This window comes from Anabrus simplex, chromosome 5, assembly GCF_040414725.1.
Source record: "Anabrus simplex isolate iqAnaSimp1 chromosome 5, ASM4041472v1, whole genome shotgun sequence".
NCBI classification, from domain to species: domain Eukaryota; kingdom Metazoa; phylum Arthropoda; class Insecta; order Orthoptera; family Tettigoniidae; genus Anabrus; species Anabrus simplex.
Window position 1 is genome coordinate 7,644,974 of NC_090269.1, and position 23,063 is coordinate 7,668,036.

The 23,063-nt window shown below is 40.9% G+C and overlaps 1 protein-coding gene across 6 annotated transcripts in view; it reads right to left on the reverse strand.

Moving 5' to 3' along the window:
- Nucleotides 1-19,452: 19,452 nt before the first annotated feature.
- The window catches only part of LOC136873661 (RNA-binding region-containing protein 3), a 134,921-nt gene continuing 131,310 nt past the window's right edge, over nucleotides 19,453-23,063 (reverse strand). For all 6 annotated transcript variants that reach the window (XM_067146751.2, XM_067146750.2, XM_067146749.2 and 3 more), the window contains exon 6: nucleotides 19,453-19,655. In XM_067146751.2, coding sequence (XP_067002852.2) covers nucleotides 19,484-19,655 — 172 coding nt within the window. In that variant the 3' untranslated portion in view covers nucleotides 19,453-19,483. The remainder of the gene's footprint in view (nucleotides 19,656-23,063) is intronic.

The following is a 23,063-nucleotide window of genomic DNA, read 5'->3' on the forward strand; positions in this document are numbered from 1 at the left end:
AGGGAAAGGTTTCTGCCTGGGGTTATTGTTTTAAGTTCTAATGAGGAGAGTATGAAGTCCAGGGTGTTGGGTCCACGGGTTGGGTACATATTAAACTGTTTCAGCCCGAGGCCATTAACAAAACTGTCTATGAAGTATGTGTCACAATTGTTAGCTGACTGTCCGGTAGTTGGAGAAGACCACTTTATGGACAGGTTAAAGTCGCCCATTAAAATTACTTCACCATGAGGGAGCGCTGCAATGACCTAGTCCAGGCACTGTTCAAGGTCACAGAATGGGCTGTTTAGCGGTCTGTAGTAACATCCCACAAGTACAGGGCGTCGAGGAAAAAGTAGCTCAACCCACAATAACTCACAGTTCCGTTCGAGATCTGTCCTTCGTTTACATGGTAACGCACTGTTTACTGCTAGCATCACTCCACCACCTAGAGTAGCGCGATCACGACGGAATATGCTGTAATTCGCACTGATTGGTAGTTCACTGTCACTAGCCCAAGAGAGCCATGTTTCAGTAAGCCCAATCACGTCAACTTCTCTTAAGTCTGGCAGGGATAGTTCACAATCAGACAACTTATTGTTTAGGCTTTGCACATTCTGACAATAGACGTTTATGTCTGTTTTCATTTCACAAGTGGTCTGACCGGGGTTTAAGTGGGCATCTCCAGCCAGTAGTAAGAGGCAAAGCAAGCCCCTAATCGCTGAGCGACCAGGCCTAGGCTTGTTCGGCTCCGAGCTAGTAGGGAGGCGCCTATAAGTCTGGAAAATGGCGCATCCAGTCAGAGAGAACGCCGGAATGTAGTAGTTTCTCTCTGCTGGTAGCCACGCAAGAGGAGAACTCACTTTTTCACTTGCACACGCCGATTCCTTAACTCGAATAGACCCGTGCAGAAAACCGTAAAGCGCAACAACTCCGATTATTACCACACAAACAACACAAACTGCAGCAGCACTAAGCTTGCGCGTGTCTCCTCCAGCCGCCATCTTGACACCTTTGAGAAAGGTTCTCACTAATCTGAGAGACCATCGGGGCATTAACCTGTTGTGTAGGGGTTATGCAACCAAAAATAGCACTTGATAACGGTGGTACTGAGGCAAGGGGTGGGTTTGCACCATTGAATCAGAACCGGGCTGATTAACGATAGAGGGCAGACACTGAGCCAGAACAGAATTACCAGTTAGCACAGGAAAACTTGTACGGGTACCAACATGCAAAGGAGATAGATCATTAGAATGACTTACAGGAGTCCTAGTTCCAGATAATGAAACAGAAGATCCCAGGGCAGCATTATTCACCTCAGACTCCTGAATAGGCCTAACACCAGCACTAGGTGTCAGAAAGCACACTTGAGCAGCAACAGATGCATCACCAGAGTTAACATTGTCACTCATTTCAGATGGGATAGACACTTGAATTTCAGAAAATGTGTTATTTAACTTATTGACTTCAAGCAAACCACTGATTCTGTCGACAATTCTGGAAAACTGATCTAGTAAGCCTTGACATTTCTGCCGCTCAACTTCCGGCAATTCGAGAGACAACAAATCCTTAATTCTGTCGAGATAATGTAGTAACTGCCCCTTAACCCGCGCTAATTGGCCATGAGAGGGCTTAGAAGCACCAAATGACACAAGGATGGCGTTAAATTCAGGTAACCTATCTTTAATCACGGCCAAAGACTCACGCAACTCGTCTGTAGTTAACTCAGGTATGGTTACACGTAGGTTAAGCGACTGTTTCAACAGGCTAGTGTTATCTCTGACATTGCCTGTTGAATTAATTTTTCGGATACGAAGTTTGTAAACGAGTTCTGCTTTTCTCAAATGGAAAGGATTAGGAACAGCGCGAGCCATCCTGACGGGTAGAAACAAAATTTCAAGCGATACACGAATCACAACTTTTACGGAGTTTTGGGTTAGGTATGATCAAGGTTCACTTTTCTTCGTCCGCAACCTAGCGCTTGCCTCTGCTACCAAATGTAACCTTTACTAAAGTGGTTACACAAAACAAAGCACTAAACACAATAAAGGCGGTTGGGGGGAGGTGCCTTTACGCAGTACCAAAACTTCACATACAGTGGAACATCAGTTGGAACTACGCGGATCTCCGCCGACAACACATACGTAAAAATCAGTAGGGCCAACTAGTGGATAATAAACCAGAAAGGTGGAAGGAGCTAGGACTTACCGAGGGCATGGACATGGCTTAGATTGCAGATTCCGTGATAATCAACCGTGATCCTAAAGTTAAAAAATATTATTTACAAAAGGATTTTACAAATACATTCCGAACAAAATCCGCCAACTTGCAACTTACGAACTATATGCTCTGTGGTACACATAACTTAGAGGTTCTTTGATAATACCTTCGCACAAGTTCAAAATTTCAAACCAACTATACATCTAGTTACAAATCTAGTTGTACAATGCAATTTACAGTGAAGTAAACGTACTCTCCAAAACTCTAGCATACATCAAGTGACGCTGAACTACCAGAGGCAAACCGCAAGGTAAATATATTAAACTACAATCTACATATTTAGTGAAACAAGAAATGGGAATGCTTCGAAAACAAACAGGCAAGCCCAGCTGAAAAGCTAAGGCGTCATAAATAATTAATTTGACGAATCTAGGTTAGGCTAGGGCAGACTCCTATACGAAATAGCAACCGAACATTACGGAAATTTTTAGCCGGAACGGAATTCAAGAGTGCTTACCCGGAGGTGGGCCATCCCGTTAGGGAGGCGTCGCACACGACGTAAAACTTCAGACAGACTAAGGTGGTGGTGGTGATTATTGTTTTAAGAGGAAGTACAACTAGGCAACCATCCTCTATATAACACTAATCAGAGTGAAAAATGGAAGGGGTCCGACACTTCGAAAAATGAAGATATCGGCCAAAGGAAGACAAGGGCCACGAAGGGCATGAAAATGAAAGACTCCCTATCCCTCGCAAACCTAATAGCGTCGGGGTCGGAAAAGAACAAGAGTTGACCAAGAGAGGTCGGATAGGATAGATGAAAGTGAGGAGCCTGGCACAAGTAAGTGGAAGCAATGCCAGGACTCAGCTAAGGGCCCCGTGGTCGCCAACCCACGCTCCAAAGTTCAGAGCCCCTGGGGCCCCTTTTAGTCGCCTCTTACGACAGGCAGAGGATACCGTGGGTGTTATTCTACCGCCCACACCCACAGGGGGAAGACAGACTAAGGCAGACCAGGCCAAGCCAAGACCGACAGAATTAATTACGAAATGTGCCTCACACTCTTATATAAAGGTAAACCCTGGCCTTGGAGTAGCCAGTCAGAATGCATGAGTCCGCCTATTGCCACCTAGGTTCACCAATCACAACTACTTTCAGTCGCGAACTTGAAATAAGTTTCTCGAATACGCACGTTCGCGAATCTTCCATTTCCAGAATAGTTAGAAAATGCTTTCTAGAACACATAACCAACAAAAGGCAACATATTCTGTTCAAAAATTCATGTAGCAATTTTCTAGATACTTCCAGTAAGTACAGAACTGATATCTACTATTTACAAATACCACATGTTATGAAATATTACACTGTACAGGTTAGGTCGTTACAAAGAAACATTTTACCATGCTTTACAAATAAAGTCTTCAACAAACATTTTCCACTTCCACCACATTGTTCACCTGTAACATTTTCCTCCCCCCGAAAGTCGAGCCACGCTCGACCATTAACACAATTTCACTGGGGAGAAAGCGATAAAACGTTCTCACACAGTACAGATAATAAAGATATATGACCCTAACAATCATGATTTCTTGAAGTCGACTTTCTAACAATCAACAATACCAAGTGTCACATAATTTTTAAAAATAATGAAGGTGTTCATAGTTCCACCTATAAATATCACAAAAAAATCCACATGGATAGTCACACTACACTTCAAAATGCCTTCTGAGCCTTTTACATTTGCTTTGACAATTTCTAGACTGTCTACCAAAGGATGTAGGCCTACACACATTCTTTCTGCCAAAACGTTAGTCATCCAGGTACTTCTCAATTTGTTGCTAAACAGCGTTCAAAGCCTCCTTATAGGCGAGATTACGGACTAGGTATTTTGCACCACTTTTCCACACCAGTCACAGAGCAGCTAGGCCACAGGTTTTCTCTGATGATACGGCTGCCGACACGGCCGTTTGCCGCCAGCCTCCATTCACCTTCAGTCCGACCCAGGTAGCTATGTAACTTGCAGTCCAGTGGTATCTTGTACCAAATAAGCAGCTGGGGGAAACACCGTCCAGTCAGACTGCCTCCACTAGGACGTTCGTCACAGGATCGTGGCGCGGTCTGGTAGCGCCCAAGGCACAGAGTGTGCCTCTCAACTTGGCACTTCAGGTAACAGTCAAGAGAAGGTGGCTACCGCAGTCACTGTAACATAAACAAACCGCAGCAGACTTGAGGTAAAAGCATGCTGCTAGGCTCAAAGATCTTGCGCAGTCACCCAAAGGGTGGCTTAATGAGTATGCAGTAGGGACTCTCCCTCGCACACCAGGGATTTTAGGGCACTAGCCCCGGGGTAAGCACTGCTATCTATAATTCATTTGACAAGATAACGGTGGAGTGGAAGGAAACTATAAGAGTTTACCCTAAACCTGAAAGTAAGGGGAATAAATTCCAAGGAGTGACCCTAACTAAAACCTACCTTATAATACTAAATCCATTACACAAGATGATACCTAAGGTATTTACCTACACAATTACTTACAACTTACTTACAACAAAACTTATTATTACCTTATAACTAAAATTTTATAAATACCTTACGATAAACTTATCATTATCTTATAACTAAACTCTTACAAATAGTTTACAACTAAATCTACATGGTCACCAACAATGGTATTTACCATTCCCTACCAGACTTAAGGTACATTGATCTGGGAGAGATGGACTCTGCTAATCCTTTTCCTTTCGGGATCGCTCACCTATAATGTCACCGGGGTAAGGAACTTTAAGATGGTGCAGGGACCTCGAAATCTGGGGGCCAACTTACTGATAACATGGTCCGCAGCACTACTGACGGGATATGTTCTAATAAACACCTGGTCACCAGCAGACAGATCTTGCCGTCTTCGCCCGTGGTTTTAATTACGCTGGACCATAGCGTAATAAACCTTCAAGTTCTTTCGTGCACGGTGCCAATTAGCTCAGATCTTTTCTGGGCTGGCATCGTCGTGCAGATCATTAATTGACCATAGGTTATACAGAGGAGAATTTGGGGTAAAACACAACATTAACGAAGCAGGAGTTTGCTTCTGGCTTTCATGGACAGCAGTATTAAATGCAAACGACAACCAATTTAATGGGGAATCCCACTTGTAGTGATCTGAGGAGTGATAAGCGATGAGGGCAGATAGCAGTTTGCGATTCACTCTCTCAGCATAATTTGGCTTCGGGTAATACGGGGTAGTGGTTACATGAGCAATGGATAAATCAAAACAGAAATTCCGGAACTGGACAGAAGTAAAGGCTCTTGCGTTATCACTTACGAAGAATTGACAGGGTCCAAACGAGGCGAATATCTGTTTCAAGCACGAGATGGTGGTGTTAGCGTTAGCCACCCGAGTGGGGAATAGCCATGTAAAACGCGAAAAGGCGTCAACACACACAAGTATGAAATGATGACCATTCCGAGATCTCGAGAAGGGCCCGACATAATCAATGAACAGTCTTTCCATTGGGCGAGAAGCTTGCTCGGAAGACAAGAGACCTAGACGAGTATTCGGCGCGGGTTTACTGATGTTACAAGTCTTACAGGACTTGACAAGGGTACGAATCTCACTATCCATGGATTTCCAAATGAAGCGGTTACGAATCTTCTCTCTCATTTTGAGAACGCCCAGATGACCGCCCACTGGGGATTCATGAAAATATTTGAAGAGGGCCGGGACCAGGTTAGTTGGAACTACAACTTTGGGGTCTCTGCGATCGCAAGCAGGACAACATAGGACACCATTCTTAAGGACGTAGGGCTTAACATGCTCACCGGATTTAATCCTGTCGATAATAGCTTTTAACTCAGCATCGTCCTCTAGATATTTGGTTATATCCTTGAAAAGGAAGGGCGAGTCAGTGAGATCTACATTGACAAAAGCTGATACTTGTTCGGGAGATGAGTCTGCTGGCTCTGATTGAGGGTCAGAGCTGCCTGGATAGAACATCCTGCTGAGGCCATCAGCCACGACGTTTTCCGTGCCACGAATGTGGCGGGCTTGAAATTGAAAGGCTAAGATGCGCACTGCCCGACGTGCTAGACGACCGGTCTTTTGTGGCTTGGCCAGTACCCAACTCAACGCCTGATTATCAGTTTCCAGATCGAAAGGAAGATGTTCCAGGTACATTCTGAAGCGTTCTAAAGAGAAGACAACAGCCAACGCTTCCAACTTATAAATGGAACAATTTCGCTCACCAGGATTCAGGGCACGTGAAACATAAGAAATAGGACGACGCCCTTCTTGAAATTCCTGAAGAAGAACACCGGATATGCCTGAGGAAGAGGCGTCCGTCTGAAGGATGAAGCGTTTAGAAAAGTCTGGCTTAGCCAGTATAGGTGCGTTACATAATGCTGATTTCAAGTCCATGAAGGCTTCACGTTGGGCATCATCCCACACAAATTTGGCATCCTTTCTTCTCAAAGCATTTAATGAGGCTGCACGTTTAGCAAAATTGGGAATGAATTTGCGAAAGAAATTAACCATGCCAATGAATCAGGCTACAGCCTTGACGTCCTTTGGAAGGGGAAATTCTGGATGGCGGCAGTACGAGACTGATCGATTGAGACACCCCTCCCTGACACAATATGTCCTAAGAAGGACATTTGGGGTTGTGCGAAGGAAACCTTGGATGCCTTGAGGGTTAGACCTGCTTTACGCAGTCTTTCAAGCACTTCGTTGAGATGGAGTTGGTGTTCTCCGAAGGTTTCACTAAAATTACGATATCATCAAGGTAATTATAAACGAACTTGAACTTAATGTCCGATAAGACATAATCTAGTAACCGTGTAAGGACAGCCGATGCAGTCGCCAAGCCAAAAGGGACGCGCTCAAATTCATATAGGTTCCAATCGGTCGCAAATGCTGTGAGATGCTTGGATTCTTCGGCAAGAGCTATCTGGTAATAGACCTGATTTAAATCGAAGATGGTGAAAATTTTTGCATTAGCGAACCAAGAAAAACAAGATTGCAAATCAGGAAGGGTACAGATTGGCCGACTACCTTACGGTTCAACATCCGATAGTCAACTACAGGCCGATAACAACCTTGCGGTTTAGGAACCAAAAACATAGGAGAAGAATAGGCTGATTTGGAGGGGCGTATCACTCCGTCAGCGAGCATTTGATCAATGATAGCCTTCAAGGCTTTCATTTTGGGAGGTGACAACCGATACGGAGGAAAGCGAACAGACACCTAACCTGTCGGTGAAGACATCAGGGAACTTATAGCAGAGTTTCCTAAGTTGATTGGCCTGCTTTTCGGGTAAGTGATTAAAATCAAAAGCCTTGGGTTCATCAGAATCTTCAGGAACAGCGTTAACGTGACAAGGCGGAATAGGGGAGCGATCAAACAGCTCTAAGTTTCTTACGCAAAATTTGGAATGGAATCTGTTGAACTGGAGGTCCAAAATCATGCCTGTTTTAACAATAAAATTGGCACCCAATATGAATTTGACACTAGTACTGGCATTTTCCAGGTGAAATCACGGACTATAATCTGTACCTCTAGTGATCCTACAATGTTCAACGAATTAGAATTAGCAGTATGGCAGGTTAGGGACACGGGTTGTAATGTAGGCAACTTACAAACAGTTTTCATAGAATCGTACCAAGTCTCACTCATCAAGCTGACACTACTCCCAGAGTCTAGTAACGCACAGACAGGTTCATTATTTTCCTCAATGCATAAATATGGTAGTTTACAAGAAGGGATGACAGAAATCCTACAAGATTGCAAGAATTGAACACCAGAGTCAGACTGGGAGCAATCATTAGCCTCGGAATTAAGTAAATCATCCAAGGTACAGTCATGATCGACAAGACAAAAAGCAATGCCTTGGGGTTTACCATCAGAACTGGCGGTTAGTCATCTAGCACTACTATGGCCTGGGGGTCCAGAGCCAGAAATGTTACGTGTGCACTGTCTAGAGAAGTGCCTAGTTGATCCACAGTTACGGCAAGAAGAATTGGTGGAAGAGCCTCTACCCATGGCAGGTTTCGCATTGCTTAATGCCCCAGCCTTGGGACAATCCCGCTCGAGATGAGCCGTGGAGCCACAACTGAAGCACGAACGAGGATGACGCGAGTTGGAAGCAGGTGACGGTTTGGTTTTAGAATTCTGAGGAGAGGGCATGCTTATAGGAGGTTGGGCTACTGCAAGGCGTAACTGGTCAGCATATCGAATGCCTTCAGCAGACACTGTAATTGCTTCCAACTGGGCGAACCTTGCTGGTCGGGTGAAAGAGCCAGATATGATCTATAGTTCGGGGCGAAATCTTCAATTATGTTGGCAACCATCTGGGCATCTGAATGGCGGAGCCGGAAAATCTTAGCTTGGAGCTTAATATCTTGAACATATTCAGATAATGACTCATTGAGATGTTGTAGTCTGAAATGGTGCTTCTGCACTAATGCAGACAAGGCACGAGCAGGAATGAAATATTCAAGCATATGGGCATGAAATTGATCTACTATTCATCTTTCGGAAATGGCCCTGACAATATGCTCAGAAAGAGCCCCAGAGACATGCGGGTATAGAATTTGAAGTACGTTGTCGTTACTGAGATTATACACTATTTCCTGATCCTTGAACTCAGTTAGGAAGCGAAAGAAGGAAATACCTTGATCAACGGAGTTAGCTGAAAATTTAGAGACTCCCTTCAACACAGTTGTCAACGGGTGGGGCAGATTGGAAAAAATCTGAGGAAAAACAGGTGTAGGGGCTGTTTGCGAAGGCTTAGAATAGTCCAGAGGGTTTACTGAGGTCTCGTACCTTTGATTCGGGTGCCCTCGTGAAAAGGATGGAGTACACGTTAGGTTAGGACTAACGTTAGCCTGCAACATTACGGGCGGAGGCAAACTTATTTGAGAAATGTTCTCACTAATCTGAGTGAACATCGTGGCATTAACCTGTTGTGTAGGGGTTATGCAGCCTAAAATAGCACTTGATACCGGTGGTGCTAAGAAAGGGGGGTGGTTTTGTACCATTGAATCAGAACCGGGCTGATTAACAACAGAGGGCAAACACTGAGCCACAACAGAATTACCAGATACCACAGGAAAACTTGTACGGGTACCAACATGCAAAAGAGATATATCATTAGAATAACTTACAGGTGTCCTAGTTCCAGACAACGAAACAGAAGATCCCAGGGCAGCATTAGTCACCTCAGACTCCTGAATAGGCCTAACAACAGCACTAGGTATCAGATTGCACACTTGAGCAACAACAGATGCATCACCAGAATTAACACCTTCACTCATTTTAGATGGGATAGACACTTGAATTTCAGAAACTGTGTTACTTAACTTATTACCTTAAAGCAAACCACTGATTCTGTCGACAATTCTGGAAAACTGTTCTAGTAAGGCTTGACATTTCCGCCGCTCAACTTCCGGCAATTCGAGGGACAACAAATCCTTAATTCTGTCGAGATAATGTAGTAACTGTCCCTTAACCCGCGCTAATTGGCCATGAGAGGGCTTAGAAGCACCGAAGGACACAAGAATGGCGTTAAATTCAGGTAACCTATCTTTAATCACGGCCAAAGACTCACGCAACTCGTCTGTAGTTAACTCAGGTATGGTAATAGGTAAGTTGAGAGACTGTTTCAATAGGCTAGTGTCATCTCTGACATTGCCTGTTGAATTAATTTTTCGGATACGAATTTCGTAAACGAGTCTGCTTTTCTCAAATGGAAAGGATTAGGAACAGCGCGAGTCATCCTGACGGGTAGAAACAAGATTTCAAACGATACACGAATCACAACTTTTACGGAGTTTTAGGTTAGGTATGATCACGGTTGACTTTTCTTCGTCCGCAACCTAGCGCTTGCCTCTGCCTATTACCAAAATGTAGCCTTTACTACAGCGGTTACACTAATTACTACAGCGCTTGCAATAGACAAACACTAAACACAGTAGCCAAAACACTACACACTCAGAGAAACATTAGCTGAAACTATTATCCGCGCACTTTTTAGTGATAGATTTTTGTACTCGTTGGAGAAGTAAGAAGGGTTCCGTTAATACTGCCAACTGAATGGAAATGAAATCTGAATTGAATCGATAATATGATCGATCGATATGAATTTTACAAACCTTTATTATTTTAAGCAAACAACTGTGTCACACACACAATATTTAATACTATATAACATTTCCCGTTGCGAAAAGTGTTCCTAGCATGAATTCTCTAGTTTAGCTTTGCTGTGTAAACAACAACAGTACGAGTACTTAAAGTGTACGCCAGATGGCGCACAGCGATGATAAGCGGTTCTTAGTTTGTGTTTCAAAGGTTGCCAATACGAATCTCGAAGATAACCAAAGTCGACCGCTTCAGCACTAGGGTGTAAATCTATCACTAAAAAGTGCGCAGATAATACGCGGATCTCCGCCGAGAACAACATACGTAAATATCAGTAGGGCCAACTAGTGGACAATAAACCAGGAAGGTGGAAGGAGCTATGACCTACCGACGGCATGGACATGGCTTAGATTGCAGATTCCGTGATAATCAACCGTGATTCTAAAGTTAAAAAATATTATTTACAAATGGATTTTACAAAAACATTCCGAACAAAATCCGCCAACTTGCAACTTACGAACTATATGCTCTGTGATACACATAACTTAGAGGTTCTTTGATAATACCTTCGCACAAGTTCAAAATTTCAAACCAACTATTCATCTAGTTACAAATCCAGTTCTACAATGCAATTTACAGTGAAGTAAACGTATTCTCCAAAACTCTAGCGTACATCAAGTGACATTGAACTACCAGAGGCAAAACCACAAGGTAAATATATTAAACTACAATCTACATATTTAGTGAAACAAGAAATGGGAATGCTTCGAAAACAAAGAGGCAAGCCCAGCTGAAAAGCTAAGGCGTTATAAATAATTAATTTGGCGATTCTAGGATAGGCTAGGGCAGACTCCTATACGAAATAGCAACCGAACATTACGGAAATTTTTAGCCGGAACGGAATTCAAGAGTGCTTACCCGAAGGTGGGCCATCCCGTTAGCGAGGCGTCGCACACGACGTAAAACTTCAGACAGACCAAGACAGACTAAGGCAGACCAGGCCAAGACAAGACCGACAGAATTAATTTACGAAAGGTGCCTCGCGCTCTTATAAAGGTAAAAACCCTGGCCATGGAGTAGCCAATCAGAATGCATGAGTCCGTCTATCGCCACCTAGGTTCACCAATCACAACTCCTACTTTCAGTCGCGAACTTTAAATGAGTTTCTCGAATACGCACGTTCGCGAATCTTCCATTTCCAGAATAGTTAGAAAATGCTTTCTAGAACACATAACCAACAAAAGACAACACACCCTGTTCAAAAATTCACGTAACAATTTTCTAGATACTTCCAGTAAGTACATAACTGAAATCTATTATTTACAAATACCACATGTTATGAAATATTACAATGTACAGGTTAGGTCGTTACAAATAAAATATATTACCACACTTTACAAATAAAGTCTTCAACAAACATTTTCCACTTCCACCACATTGTTCACCTGTAACATACTTCTTGACAAATACCAGTCTGGTTTTAGAAGCAATCATAGCACAACTACTGCATTACTCAAAGTTACAAATGACATAGGAGTAGCTATGGATAAGGGAGAAGTTACCGTTTTAACTCTTCTAGACCTTAGTAAGGCCTTCGACTGCGTTGACCATTGACACGGACATACTAATAGCAAAATTACGTGCTCTTCATTTCTCACAAAGCACATTATCCTGGACGTATTGCTATCTCTCTGATCGCCGGCAGTGTGTATCAACAGGTGAAAATTTCTTTTCATGGCAATCTGTAGAGACTGGAGTACAACAGGGGTCGGTGCTAGCGCCACTCCTATTTTCGATCTTCATTTCAGGACTAACACAAATAATTAAATATTGTCATTATCATGTGTACGCAGACGACATACAAATATATACACATGCACCCCCTCGTGACTTAGTAAAGTAAAAAAAAAGCAGTCACCTCCGTACAGGCCATGAAGGCCCTTGGAGGAGTGGAAGGTAAAGGCTTCCACCATTGTTAACCTCGGCACATGATGAGGTAGAGTGGTTAGCTCTACGCCCGGCCTCCTATGCCCCCAGGAATTAACCTGGTACTCATTTTTGGTGTAGGCTGAGTAAACCTCAGGGCCATATGCACCTCCGGAAGCCCTCGTGACTTACCGACTGCGATAAATAATACGAATGATGACCTAGGAAGAATATGTAAGTGGACCGATGTCGATGCACTAAAAATCAATGCCCAAAAGTCGCAGTGTATTCTTTTAGCTACGCAAGAACCCCACGCACGCCTTACAGACGAGCATACCCACTTAGTCACATTATTATTATTTATTATTATTTATTTATCGTATGATGAATCTATGTACACACATGTATATAGTTCAGGGTAAATGTGCGTAGTCACAAGTCCGTACAATACTATAACTCTAGGTCTAGCATTTTGACCCAATCAACTGCTTCATCCGATGTGCGGTGAATGTCCATTAGCGTTCCTTTGAAAGCTCGAATTGGGCAGTCAGCAACAATGTGGTGGATTGACTGAGAAGAGGCACCACAATCACAATCTGCAGACCTAGTCCAACCCCATTTGCACAACAGATAACCACTCTGCCTTGTCCAGTTCTTATCCGATTGATGATTCTCCACTGTCGTCTTGGAAGATCAAATCCTTGTACTCGTTTAGAAGGATTCTCAACCAGATGTTTGTTCACTACTGAAGACTGATCCCACTGGGCTTTCCATGAACTGTTAACATGAAAAGAGGTTCTTTCAAGTTCCATTGCTGTATGCCAGTGTGGTTTCCTTGATTTCAGTCGTTGATGTTCAGTGTGCGTAATATCTTGATGGATGGGTAGTTGGGGGTTCTGCTGAATGTTCTTCCAAACCTTTAGGAGAGCTTCTGATCGTCTTAGGGCTGGAGGTGCAATATTGCTAAGAACAGGAAGCCATAGTGTGTTTGTGCTCCGAATGCAACCCGAGATTATGCGCATTGCCTGATTGAGTTGTACATCGATCTTCTTTGTGTGAACACTATTGATCCAAGAGGGGCAGCAGTATTCAGCAACAGAATATGATAAGGCTAATGCTGTTGATCTTAGAACATGAGTATTGGCTCCCTATGATGTACCAGTCACATTAAGAGGCACTCAGTTACAATTCAAAGAGACAGTTAAAACTTAGGGATGATAATAGGTAAAAACCTTAGTTGGAACGATCATGTAATGGGTATGTGTCAGCGAGTGTTTTACTCCTTGCATTCCCTTAAGAAATTCAGAGATTTACCCCCACAAAATGTAAGAAAACTGCTTATCCAAAGTATGATAATGCCAATATTCGACTACTGTGACATAGTATAAAGTAACCTGAACGCCTATCTTTCCATCATGCTCCAAAAGGCACATAACGCATGTGTTTGATTTATTTCAGATATACCAAGGTTTAGCCATATTTCTCCCTCATTTGATAGACTTTCATGGCTACGCTTAAGAGAGCGACGAAATTTACACACTGTTTCCCTGTTACATCATATACTGAACCTTAACACTTCTGAATACCTTGCCACACAATTCCATCACCTAGTATTCCTACCAGATCATCATCCACCTCAGTAGTAAGCATTCCCATTCACTGCTCAACTGGCTTCAGTAGATCACTTGTATTCACCGCCAGCCGAATTTGGAATTCCCTACCTGCTGAAATTAGGAGCGTGTCAAACCACCTCCGCTTTAAGAAACTCTGTCAAACCTGGTTAATAAATAATAATTATTCATAAGGTAAGGTAAGGTAAGGGTTATTCTGCCCGAAGGCAGGTCCGAACCTCCGCAGAGGTGTTCCTGAGCCGGAGTTTACGTGCGGTAGGGTGGCCAGTTCCTTTCCGCTCCTCTATTCCCTTACCCCCCACCAACAGCGCGTGGCAACCCATCCAACTCCTGACCACGCCCAATGTTGCTTAACTTTGGAGATCTCACGGGATCCGGTGTTTCAACACGGCTACGGCCGTTGGCTATTCATAACATAGTAGGATTAAATCATAGCTAAGTTATTAGATTAATTAAAACATTGTAGATAATTTAGTATATATTTAACTCTTCATGTTGGTGTATGTATGGTCGGACAGAATAGCAGGCTTCATAGCCTGAGTCCCGCCATATAAAACAAGACAATAAATAAATGTACAAAATGTTGTACACAGCCAATGTCTTTCAGTACTGTCCACATGCCGGGTCTTGGGACTGAGTCAAAAGCCTTTTCCAGGTCATAGAACACTATAAAGCAGTCTGTTGTTCTCTGCTTTTTTTCCTGGATTTGCCTTGCACAGAAGATCATATCTGTTGTGTCTCTTGACGATCGAAAACCGCACTGTGACGACCAGATTATTAATTCATTACTTAAACTAACATTTACACTATATAAAGACTTTCTGTCTCATTCTGTTTAGTAATTATGAAATATTGTACTCATCCTTCACTAGTTCTCCGCCATCACATTCAGCAATGGAAGGTCCATGCGATCACGTTCACCATGGGCGCCCGCAGGATCTTTTCCAGGTGGGGGGGCACATTAACAATTTTCTTGAATATAAAAACCAATATAACGTCAGGAACATTAAATTGTTTACAGAAACTTCCAGTTATAACATATGCTAGATGACTGTCAGTAATTTCAGTTTATGAAATAATCTGGTATTATATTAAACAATTGAACATCAACATCTTTAGAATTCCAGGGGGGGGGGGGGCACTTGCCTTGATGTTCACCATGGCCTGCATTATGGTCATGCTGATGATGGACTCTTCCATCGTGGCTCTAACCAAGTTCTCCATCTGTGGTGGTCCTTGAGTTCTAGATTGATGACATGTACACTGTTATAAGACCCTGATTCAATGCACGTGTAACTTTAATGCACTCCGCACGCGAAATGAAGAATACACTTGTACAGGCTAATTCATCTTCGTAAAGTTATATCCTGCTCATTCAGTGCATGCCATTCAATGGATATTTGAAAAAAACCAGTATATAATCATTTGAGCCTACATCAGCAGTAGTCCTTGGCAGACAATTGCAGTACGACTTTACCATATTTTCTCAGTTCGTAAACATGAATAATATCTCATATGAAGAAGTTTTCCAACCAGTTCTGCACCACTTACAAGTCATGTTCTCCCAAATATACTTATTATTTCAAAAATACTGAATAAAGAAAGTTATTTCACCAAATTAAAATCCCAGCTGATTGAATCCATGTAGCACTGTTAAATGAACATACTTTTTAAAGCTAGAAACTCCCATTCCTCTAGTACTTCACACAAAGAATAGCTCAGTCCTTGAGGTGATGACGAGGATATAGCCCTTCAAGAAGTGGAACTCACGTAGCGCAGAACGAGTCTGATAATTGTGTTACAAGTGTAAATGTTCTAAATATTGTAAATAATGTAAAGTTTTCTGACAACTGGGTTATGGACAACAGTGAACCTAGGCTAGAGGATTTTGAAGGTGCTCCTGGTATAAAGGTATGGCCTAATGAATCTGGAAACATAGAACAAGTAGCAGGACTTATGTTCGGTGAAGAACTTTTTCAGTATGTAGGTGAGCAGACAAACTTATACTATGAGCAGAATTCACATTCTCATAATGCATACGCTAAAATACTAAAGTGGACTAATGTCATTAGGAGGGAAATTAAAAAAATATTGCTCTGTGTATATTGATACGACAGGTGAAGAAATCATGTCTGAAAGATTACTGACCAACCGATCCCCTAATAGAAAACCCCATATTTCCGAAAACCATAAGCTGAAATAGATTTCAACAAATACTTACCTACCTGCATTTCAACAACTATTCAGGAAGGCCCCCAGAAAGAAACCCAGTAGACCTTCAAAAGCTAGTGAAGTTCTGACAGTTTATTTGAATGCATGCACTCCAGCATGGAGGTAGTTAGAAAGTGGCCGGGGTGAAGGGCACCTGGTTTGCAATGTGTTAAATTACTGCACATTTGGTTTATTAATGCCCTCAGCTCCTTTGGATGATCACTCTTGACAGAGGGCAACAATAACAACTGTCTAACATGCATATCCAGAATCAGTCTAGGATTGATGTATCGGTTACAAATCAATTCCCATGCTAATTTGAAGTTATTCTGTGTAACTGGTAAATTCTCTATCAACTTATGTGGCTCATCTAATAAGCACGACAGTAAACAGTGGTACCTCTGAATATCTGTCAGGGCATCGTTATCAATTACTAAACTTTTAAATGTATCATGTCGTTACTTTCACTAATAGATGACATAAGCCATAACAACAATAGTGATCTGAAATTGCCTGCCATTTCTCTTGCTAAATTTAATCTCTTTCCTTAAACACAAGTGGTTGACCTTGTTTTGAATTGAAAGGTGAAACTGAGTTGATATATTTTTTCTTTGAGAAGGTTTTAAGAATTTGGAAATTACTTTCTTTACTATACATTCTTTTAAAAACTCTATGTATTTTGAAATTTTTCCTACTCTAATTTTGAGATTCATAAACTTATTTAAACTTTTCTTAGCCTGGTTGGATTCTTAGTGCAATTTATGAAGTTCATCATATAGATCCATACTGATACATTTAAAATTATGAAACAATGTTAGATTTAAGGTCCATTCAATCAATACACGTCACTTTACAAGTGAAAACTATTTAATATGAAAACATATTAAACATATTTTGGGACATGTTTCATCTCTGTTTGAGACTTCTTCAGCCATAAAATCACGTGGTAGATTATAAAACTCATTGTTCAGAAATCGAAAAAGTGGAAGAACCCAACGCCTTTTTAAGAACTATTTGAGATACGCTGAAGATATAATATACACATTATGTACACAAATTGTCCTCACTTCTTGCGAAAACTTTTGGTTTCTTCAATGTTAAAATTAGAAATATAACTTGACATGCCAGCCATAACGTCTCGTAACAGAATACAATGTTCATTGTTGCTGTCTAGTAATTTAAAACGGAAGTTTCTTATGAACTGTTGAGAAAACACTGAATACAAAATATACACATATTTAATAAAGTAGTTTAACACTTCTTGCAAACAATCTTTCTTTAATGTTAAATTTGAACGACATCACCTGAAAATGTTACAAGCAATGCTGGTATCTGGTAGTTTCAGTGTGTTGACTGAGGGAGACTGAAATTCTGGCCATGGATTAGGTTGGGACCAAATCCACATCTGAACATTTAAAAACTTTAACTTGTATGGAGATTTCTTTCAAAATTAAGCTATTCTGGTAGAAGAAATCTGAAGCCTTTAGAGATAGCCTGTCATATGGCAAAGATCAGCGTTGCATGATCACCATATTCATGGCTTAAATCTTATGAATATTCCTTTAAAAAAAAAAGACAAGGTCATCAAGTTTGGTGAAACTACCTATAGACTATAGCTGGTTCACAACTGAGCCTCGCCCTGACTTGCTTCTCGCTTTCCACTTTTTTTCTTAAATTTCTGAGGGTTTTAAACCCATTAATTTTTCTCTCTTTTTCTTTCCAGAGCTTGTCTGCAATACATTCTATACTAAGTACGTTGCTAAGCGACTGACACTTTAATTAATATTCTGATATATGATTTTCATCCTTAATAATCTCATTACATGCAGCCATGTTTCATTTCTACCTGTCAAGCCAGAGAATACGCACTTCCTCTGATCTCGGAACTATACTATTCCCCGCTAGTTGCTCTTTCCCAGCTTCCAAATATATTCAAGAGATGACAGAGTGTTCATAATAACTTGCATGCTGCTAAGAGAAAAAAGTCTATGTACAAACAGAACCTATCATGACACATGCCTTAGACATTATCTGGTAACACCTATCGAAGAATTACCTAGCTACACTAGAAAGAGTGAAGGCCATGTATTTTGAAAAAACATTCTCTGCCTGGCAAAAAATGCTCCCTCCAGACTAACCTATGAGCTCATAAGACAAGCATTCTATATAGAAGAACTGCAATAAAAAATACCATTGCCTTCTAAGACACAACACGAAACTTAACATCAAGAACTGCAGGACAAAAAAGCGAATATATATCGATGGCATGACGACGTCAGAATGCATGAATTCTGACTACGAACTGCGGCTTCTTATTAAATGTTCGTAAAACCATTGAGGAGGGCATGCAAAACAATACGACTACGACAGGCGGAGCAACATGGGTCCTCTAGTTAGGGCATAAGTTACATTGTTTTCAACTGACATGAGCAAACTTGCTGAATGGAATACGGCATGCATGTTCGGGCTATTGTGTTGCGACTAGCCAGATAGGTTAGTAACAGCTCATCTCATCGGAGCAATTGTGGTGTCAAATTGTGGCTAAACAAACAGATGTCATCGCTAAACCTGAATTCATCTGCACATTTTTCTGCCACATCACCGCCGAGACTCTGTGATGCACATCCTATTTCTCATACCATCACCTGATACTCAGTACTGCTGCACTACCTACACAGTCTTTCGCTTCTCTCGCCGCTAACAGATGTCATTCTCTCTAGACGGCACAGCCCACTCTGTGTTTTTTTCTTTCTGTGTCAACAAATGAGGAGCGTCCAGACAAAACCAGACATGTTCGTCAGATTCAGACTTTCAGGAGAAAAGAAAAACATAAATTAGCAACTGGACAGCAGCTTTTGAATGTGCAACTTAATTTTATTAACAAAGGAAAACTCTAACTGGCACAGATCAAAAGTCAATAACAATTAAATAATTTCATGTGGAAAAATGTATGTTTGATTTTGCCCAAACCGTATGGGACTTGTTTTGTTTTCGCTCAGGCAACAGAAGGACTTGATTCTGCGGGAGGCGGGAAGTCATGTGACAAATACTCGGGCTGTGATTGGTTGTTCGAGCATACTCGTAGGACATGTAGACCTAGATTATTCTACCTTCAGGGTTTGGTCAGATTTCAGTCAAGAAACAGATTCAATTGTATCAAAACCAATGTTTGCTTAATTCTTTTTCTTGGAGATGCTTGGTTTTGCATGGATGCTTAACTGGGATTCTATTGATGTTCTTAGCATATTTGCGTCGACATGTATGTAAAAGTATGGAGCTAAGGGAGGATGTTGCCCATGTCTTTATTTGAGAAACAGAAACTAGAGGTCTATTAAATGATAACTGGACAAGAACACATACAAACAGGTTAATAGGTATTTATTTACATTAATCTACACTTTATCTTTTGCCACAGCTGATCTTGCAAACTGGACCACCATAGGTTTGTCCTTCAGAATATATCCGTTAGTCTCCTGTAATGCCAACTGAGCCTGCTTTGTGTTCTGTAATGTGATGAATGCTTGTCCTTTCATCCGACCTTCCTTCATCAGTCGGATATCAAACCTGAAAAAAAAAGAACAACAGTTAACCAATGATAGGATTCTCATCAATATTTTCTTTAATCTACACGACGAAGACAACCTTTGCGATTGGACTGAAGAACGTGATCTTCCTTACTTAATTTACAATTGGTACAATGCTATTATTATTATATTATTGATTTTATATCCCACCAACTACTGTTTTTACAGTTTCCGGACACCCTGGAATTTTATTCCGTGGGGGTTTATTAACATGCCAGTAAATCATCTGACTACATAGGCTCACCGGACAAAAAGTAAGTCACCCTGGAGAAATCATTACGAGCATCGTTTAATAACGTGTAGCTCTGCCTCTGGAGTTGATAACCACCTGGATTTGGTTAGGAAGGGAGTCCACAAGGTTGTGCAGGTACGTCGCATCCAGATTAAGCTTCTCTCTGAGGATTTGATCACGCAATTCCACCAAATTGTGGGATGCTGGTGTTGGAGTTTTACCCGCTGTTCCAACATGTTCCACAGATTTTCAATGGAATTCAAGTCAGGTGATTTTGTAGGCCAATCGAGATGTAATATGGTGACGGAGTGTTCATAAAACCAGCCACATATGTGTCCAGCCCGATGAAAAATCCTGTCCGGTTTGGAAGCAATTTAGATTCACAAGCCACGAAACGCGTCTCCGGTCCGTCTTAATGAGGATCTTTTTCCGACTACAATTCTGACGTCGTCTTGAAAAATCGGGGTATCAATATCATACTCATCATGCAGATGTTGACTGAAAGGCATTTGATACTGTTGATCATAAAATATTGTTGCACAAATTCTATCAGACTGGGGTTAGAGGAATTGTTAATGACTGGTTTAGATCATACATGGATAAACGATCCCAGTTTGTTGAAATTAAAATTACACATTGTAACAGTAAAGGGCATGAGACATATCACTGTGAGGTAAAAAACACAGACTTAGGTATTCCGCAGGGTAGTATTTTCGGGCCTGTTCTTTTCTTGATCTATGTGAATGATCTTCCTCACAATAATCAAGTAGAAACTGCAGTTCTGCATGCTGTTGATGCAAACATAATTATTAATAATCCTGACCCTATGTCTATATAACTGCAGCAAATGCAGTCCTATCTAGGTTAGAATCATGGTTCAGGATAAAAAAATTGAACCTAAAAAATATGAAATACATGGAATTCAAGGCATCTAACTAGCATGACAAAACTGAAAAAAAAAACACCTTATATTAAATCCAAATGCAACTGAAAATACGTTGACAAAAAAATTTTTAGGTGTCCTTATAGATGAAAAATTAAGACTGGATTATCATATTTAAAAAATAGGGAAGTCTCAGAGTTCTGTTTGCTTTGCCTTAAGGATTTTGTTAATAGTTGTAGTAAAGAATATGTTAGAAGAGGATATTTTAGATATTTCCATTCAGTCATCTCTTATGCTATTGGTCTCTGGGGTTGCTACAAATCAAACCTTGATGTTCTTTTTTGAATACAGAAACGAGCTATCAGAATTATATTGAGACATAACAGGTTAAGTCATGGCAGACCATTATTTATGCGACTAAGGATACTACCAAGCATATACATCTTGCAATCCATTCTACACGCAAAAAAACAAGTAACATTTTTATTGAGCACAAGATTAAAACCATTCGCTCGAGACATTTAGACTCTGTTGGAATCAGATTATATAATAAGCTTCCACATAAGATTAAAGATATTAGTCCCATCAGTTCATTTACCACAGCTTTAAAAACCTCCTGCTGACTAGCTGCTTCTACAGTACAGAAGAATACATGATGAAGTGCTGGTATTACATATTAACATGTAAATGTCTTAATATCCAGTATATTGTCGCCATAAGACCTATCTGTGTCGGTGCGACGTGAAGCAAAAAAAAAATCCAGTATATAGCCTTAAAAATATGTTGATGTTAGATTGATTATGTACATACTGTTAACACCACACTCATCATTTTTTATTTTGTCTTGTAAATGTGACAGGTTTTGTAGGGAAAGAAAAAAGAAAAATGTGTTGTATTTGGACCGTTTAGTAGAGAAAGAAAAAGAAAAACATGTGCACTTATAGAAGACAGTCATTGGGAAATGTAACTGCTGTATTATTGAATATGCTGAGCTGTCTGCCCCTGTCGATTCTAGAAAGATGTTCTACGTCTTTAAGATGGAAGGTTCTTGATAGTCATTTACGTTGGAGAAAATAACAGCAGTTTTGATTGGTGAGACTGGGTTGTAAGAGGTAGGCTTCTGCGGCCCGATTGGTTACCTGATGATCAGTCCAAGGTCAGCTTTGCCCTCCTCGAGAGAGCGAGGCAAACTTTCGTTGTCTTTCGCTTATGACCTGTCCAACGAGTCGGACGCACTTCGGCGATCCTCCAATCCAGGATGGTTTCATTTCCACCTGAGTTTTAAATTCAATGTTTGGCTCCCTTTTCACATAGGAGTTTACCCTGACTCGCCACTCAATTATTAAGATGCCTTAGCTTTTCAGCTGGGCCTGCCTGTTTGATTTTAGATGCATTCCCCTTTTCTTTTGGTTTTGTAAAAAGTGTAATTAATAGATAAATGTTATTTCTCTCAGGGTTTGCCTTCAGTAACTTTGTGTCACTTGATGTACGCTAGTTTTTCCTCTGCCCCACATCAGAAGAGTTTTTGGTGTGGGGTAAGTTGAAATGGCCTTTGCATTGAGTTTTATCATTTCTGGTTTCCCTCTTGTTTCCATTATGTGGCGCGATTATCTGAAAGTGCCATTAAATTTCACTCAATATTGTATTTTTAATATAATGTGGTTCCATTTACTTTAATCATTGTATTCTGGAAGTTGCACTATATTAAAGTATATCTTTCCCTTAGCCTCTATGACTTTAGGGAATAGTCCTTGGTAAATTACGTCTAATCTTGTTGGTTATGAGATATGATAACCTGATTTTTGTTTTGATGATTTTGATTTTGTAATGTTTGTTTTGGAAAATATATCAACAGATCAAGGAAACATCGTTGGTTTCTTTAAAAATCCGCAACCCACATCCCCCATGGGTCTGGTAGGGTTCCCACGCCTGCTCCACAGCCTTTCTTTTAGTTGTCAAGTTGATCAACCTGACGTTCATTTGTTTATTTCTCGACGCAGTTTCACCTGGAGAGTTGGTTTGTCTTCAAGGTGTCCAAATTCCATGCAATTTAAGTTTTATTATTATTTCTTTACCATGTGTCGTGTAACTGGAACCCGGTGGGTTGAGGGTTGTGGATGGAAGGGAAGCCCACGGTGATTATTCTCAGCTAAATTTCAAAATTTGATTTAATCTTGTAATCTTTTCTCACTGTATGAGAAAAGTATTATTTAATTGACGAGATGTTTTCTTTTATAGGTTGTAATTGTTGGGTGTGCATTCCTAATTCCCGT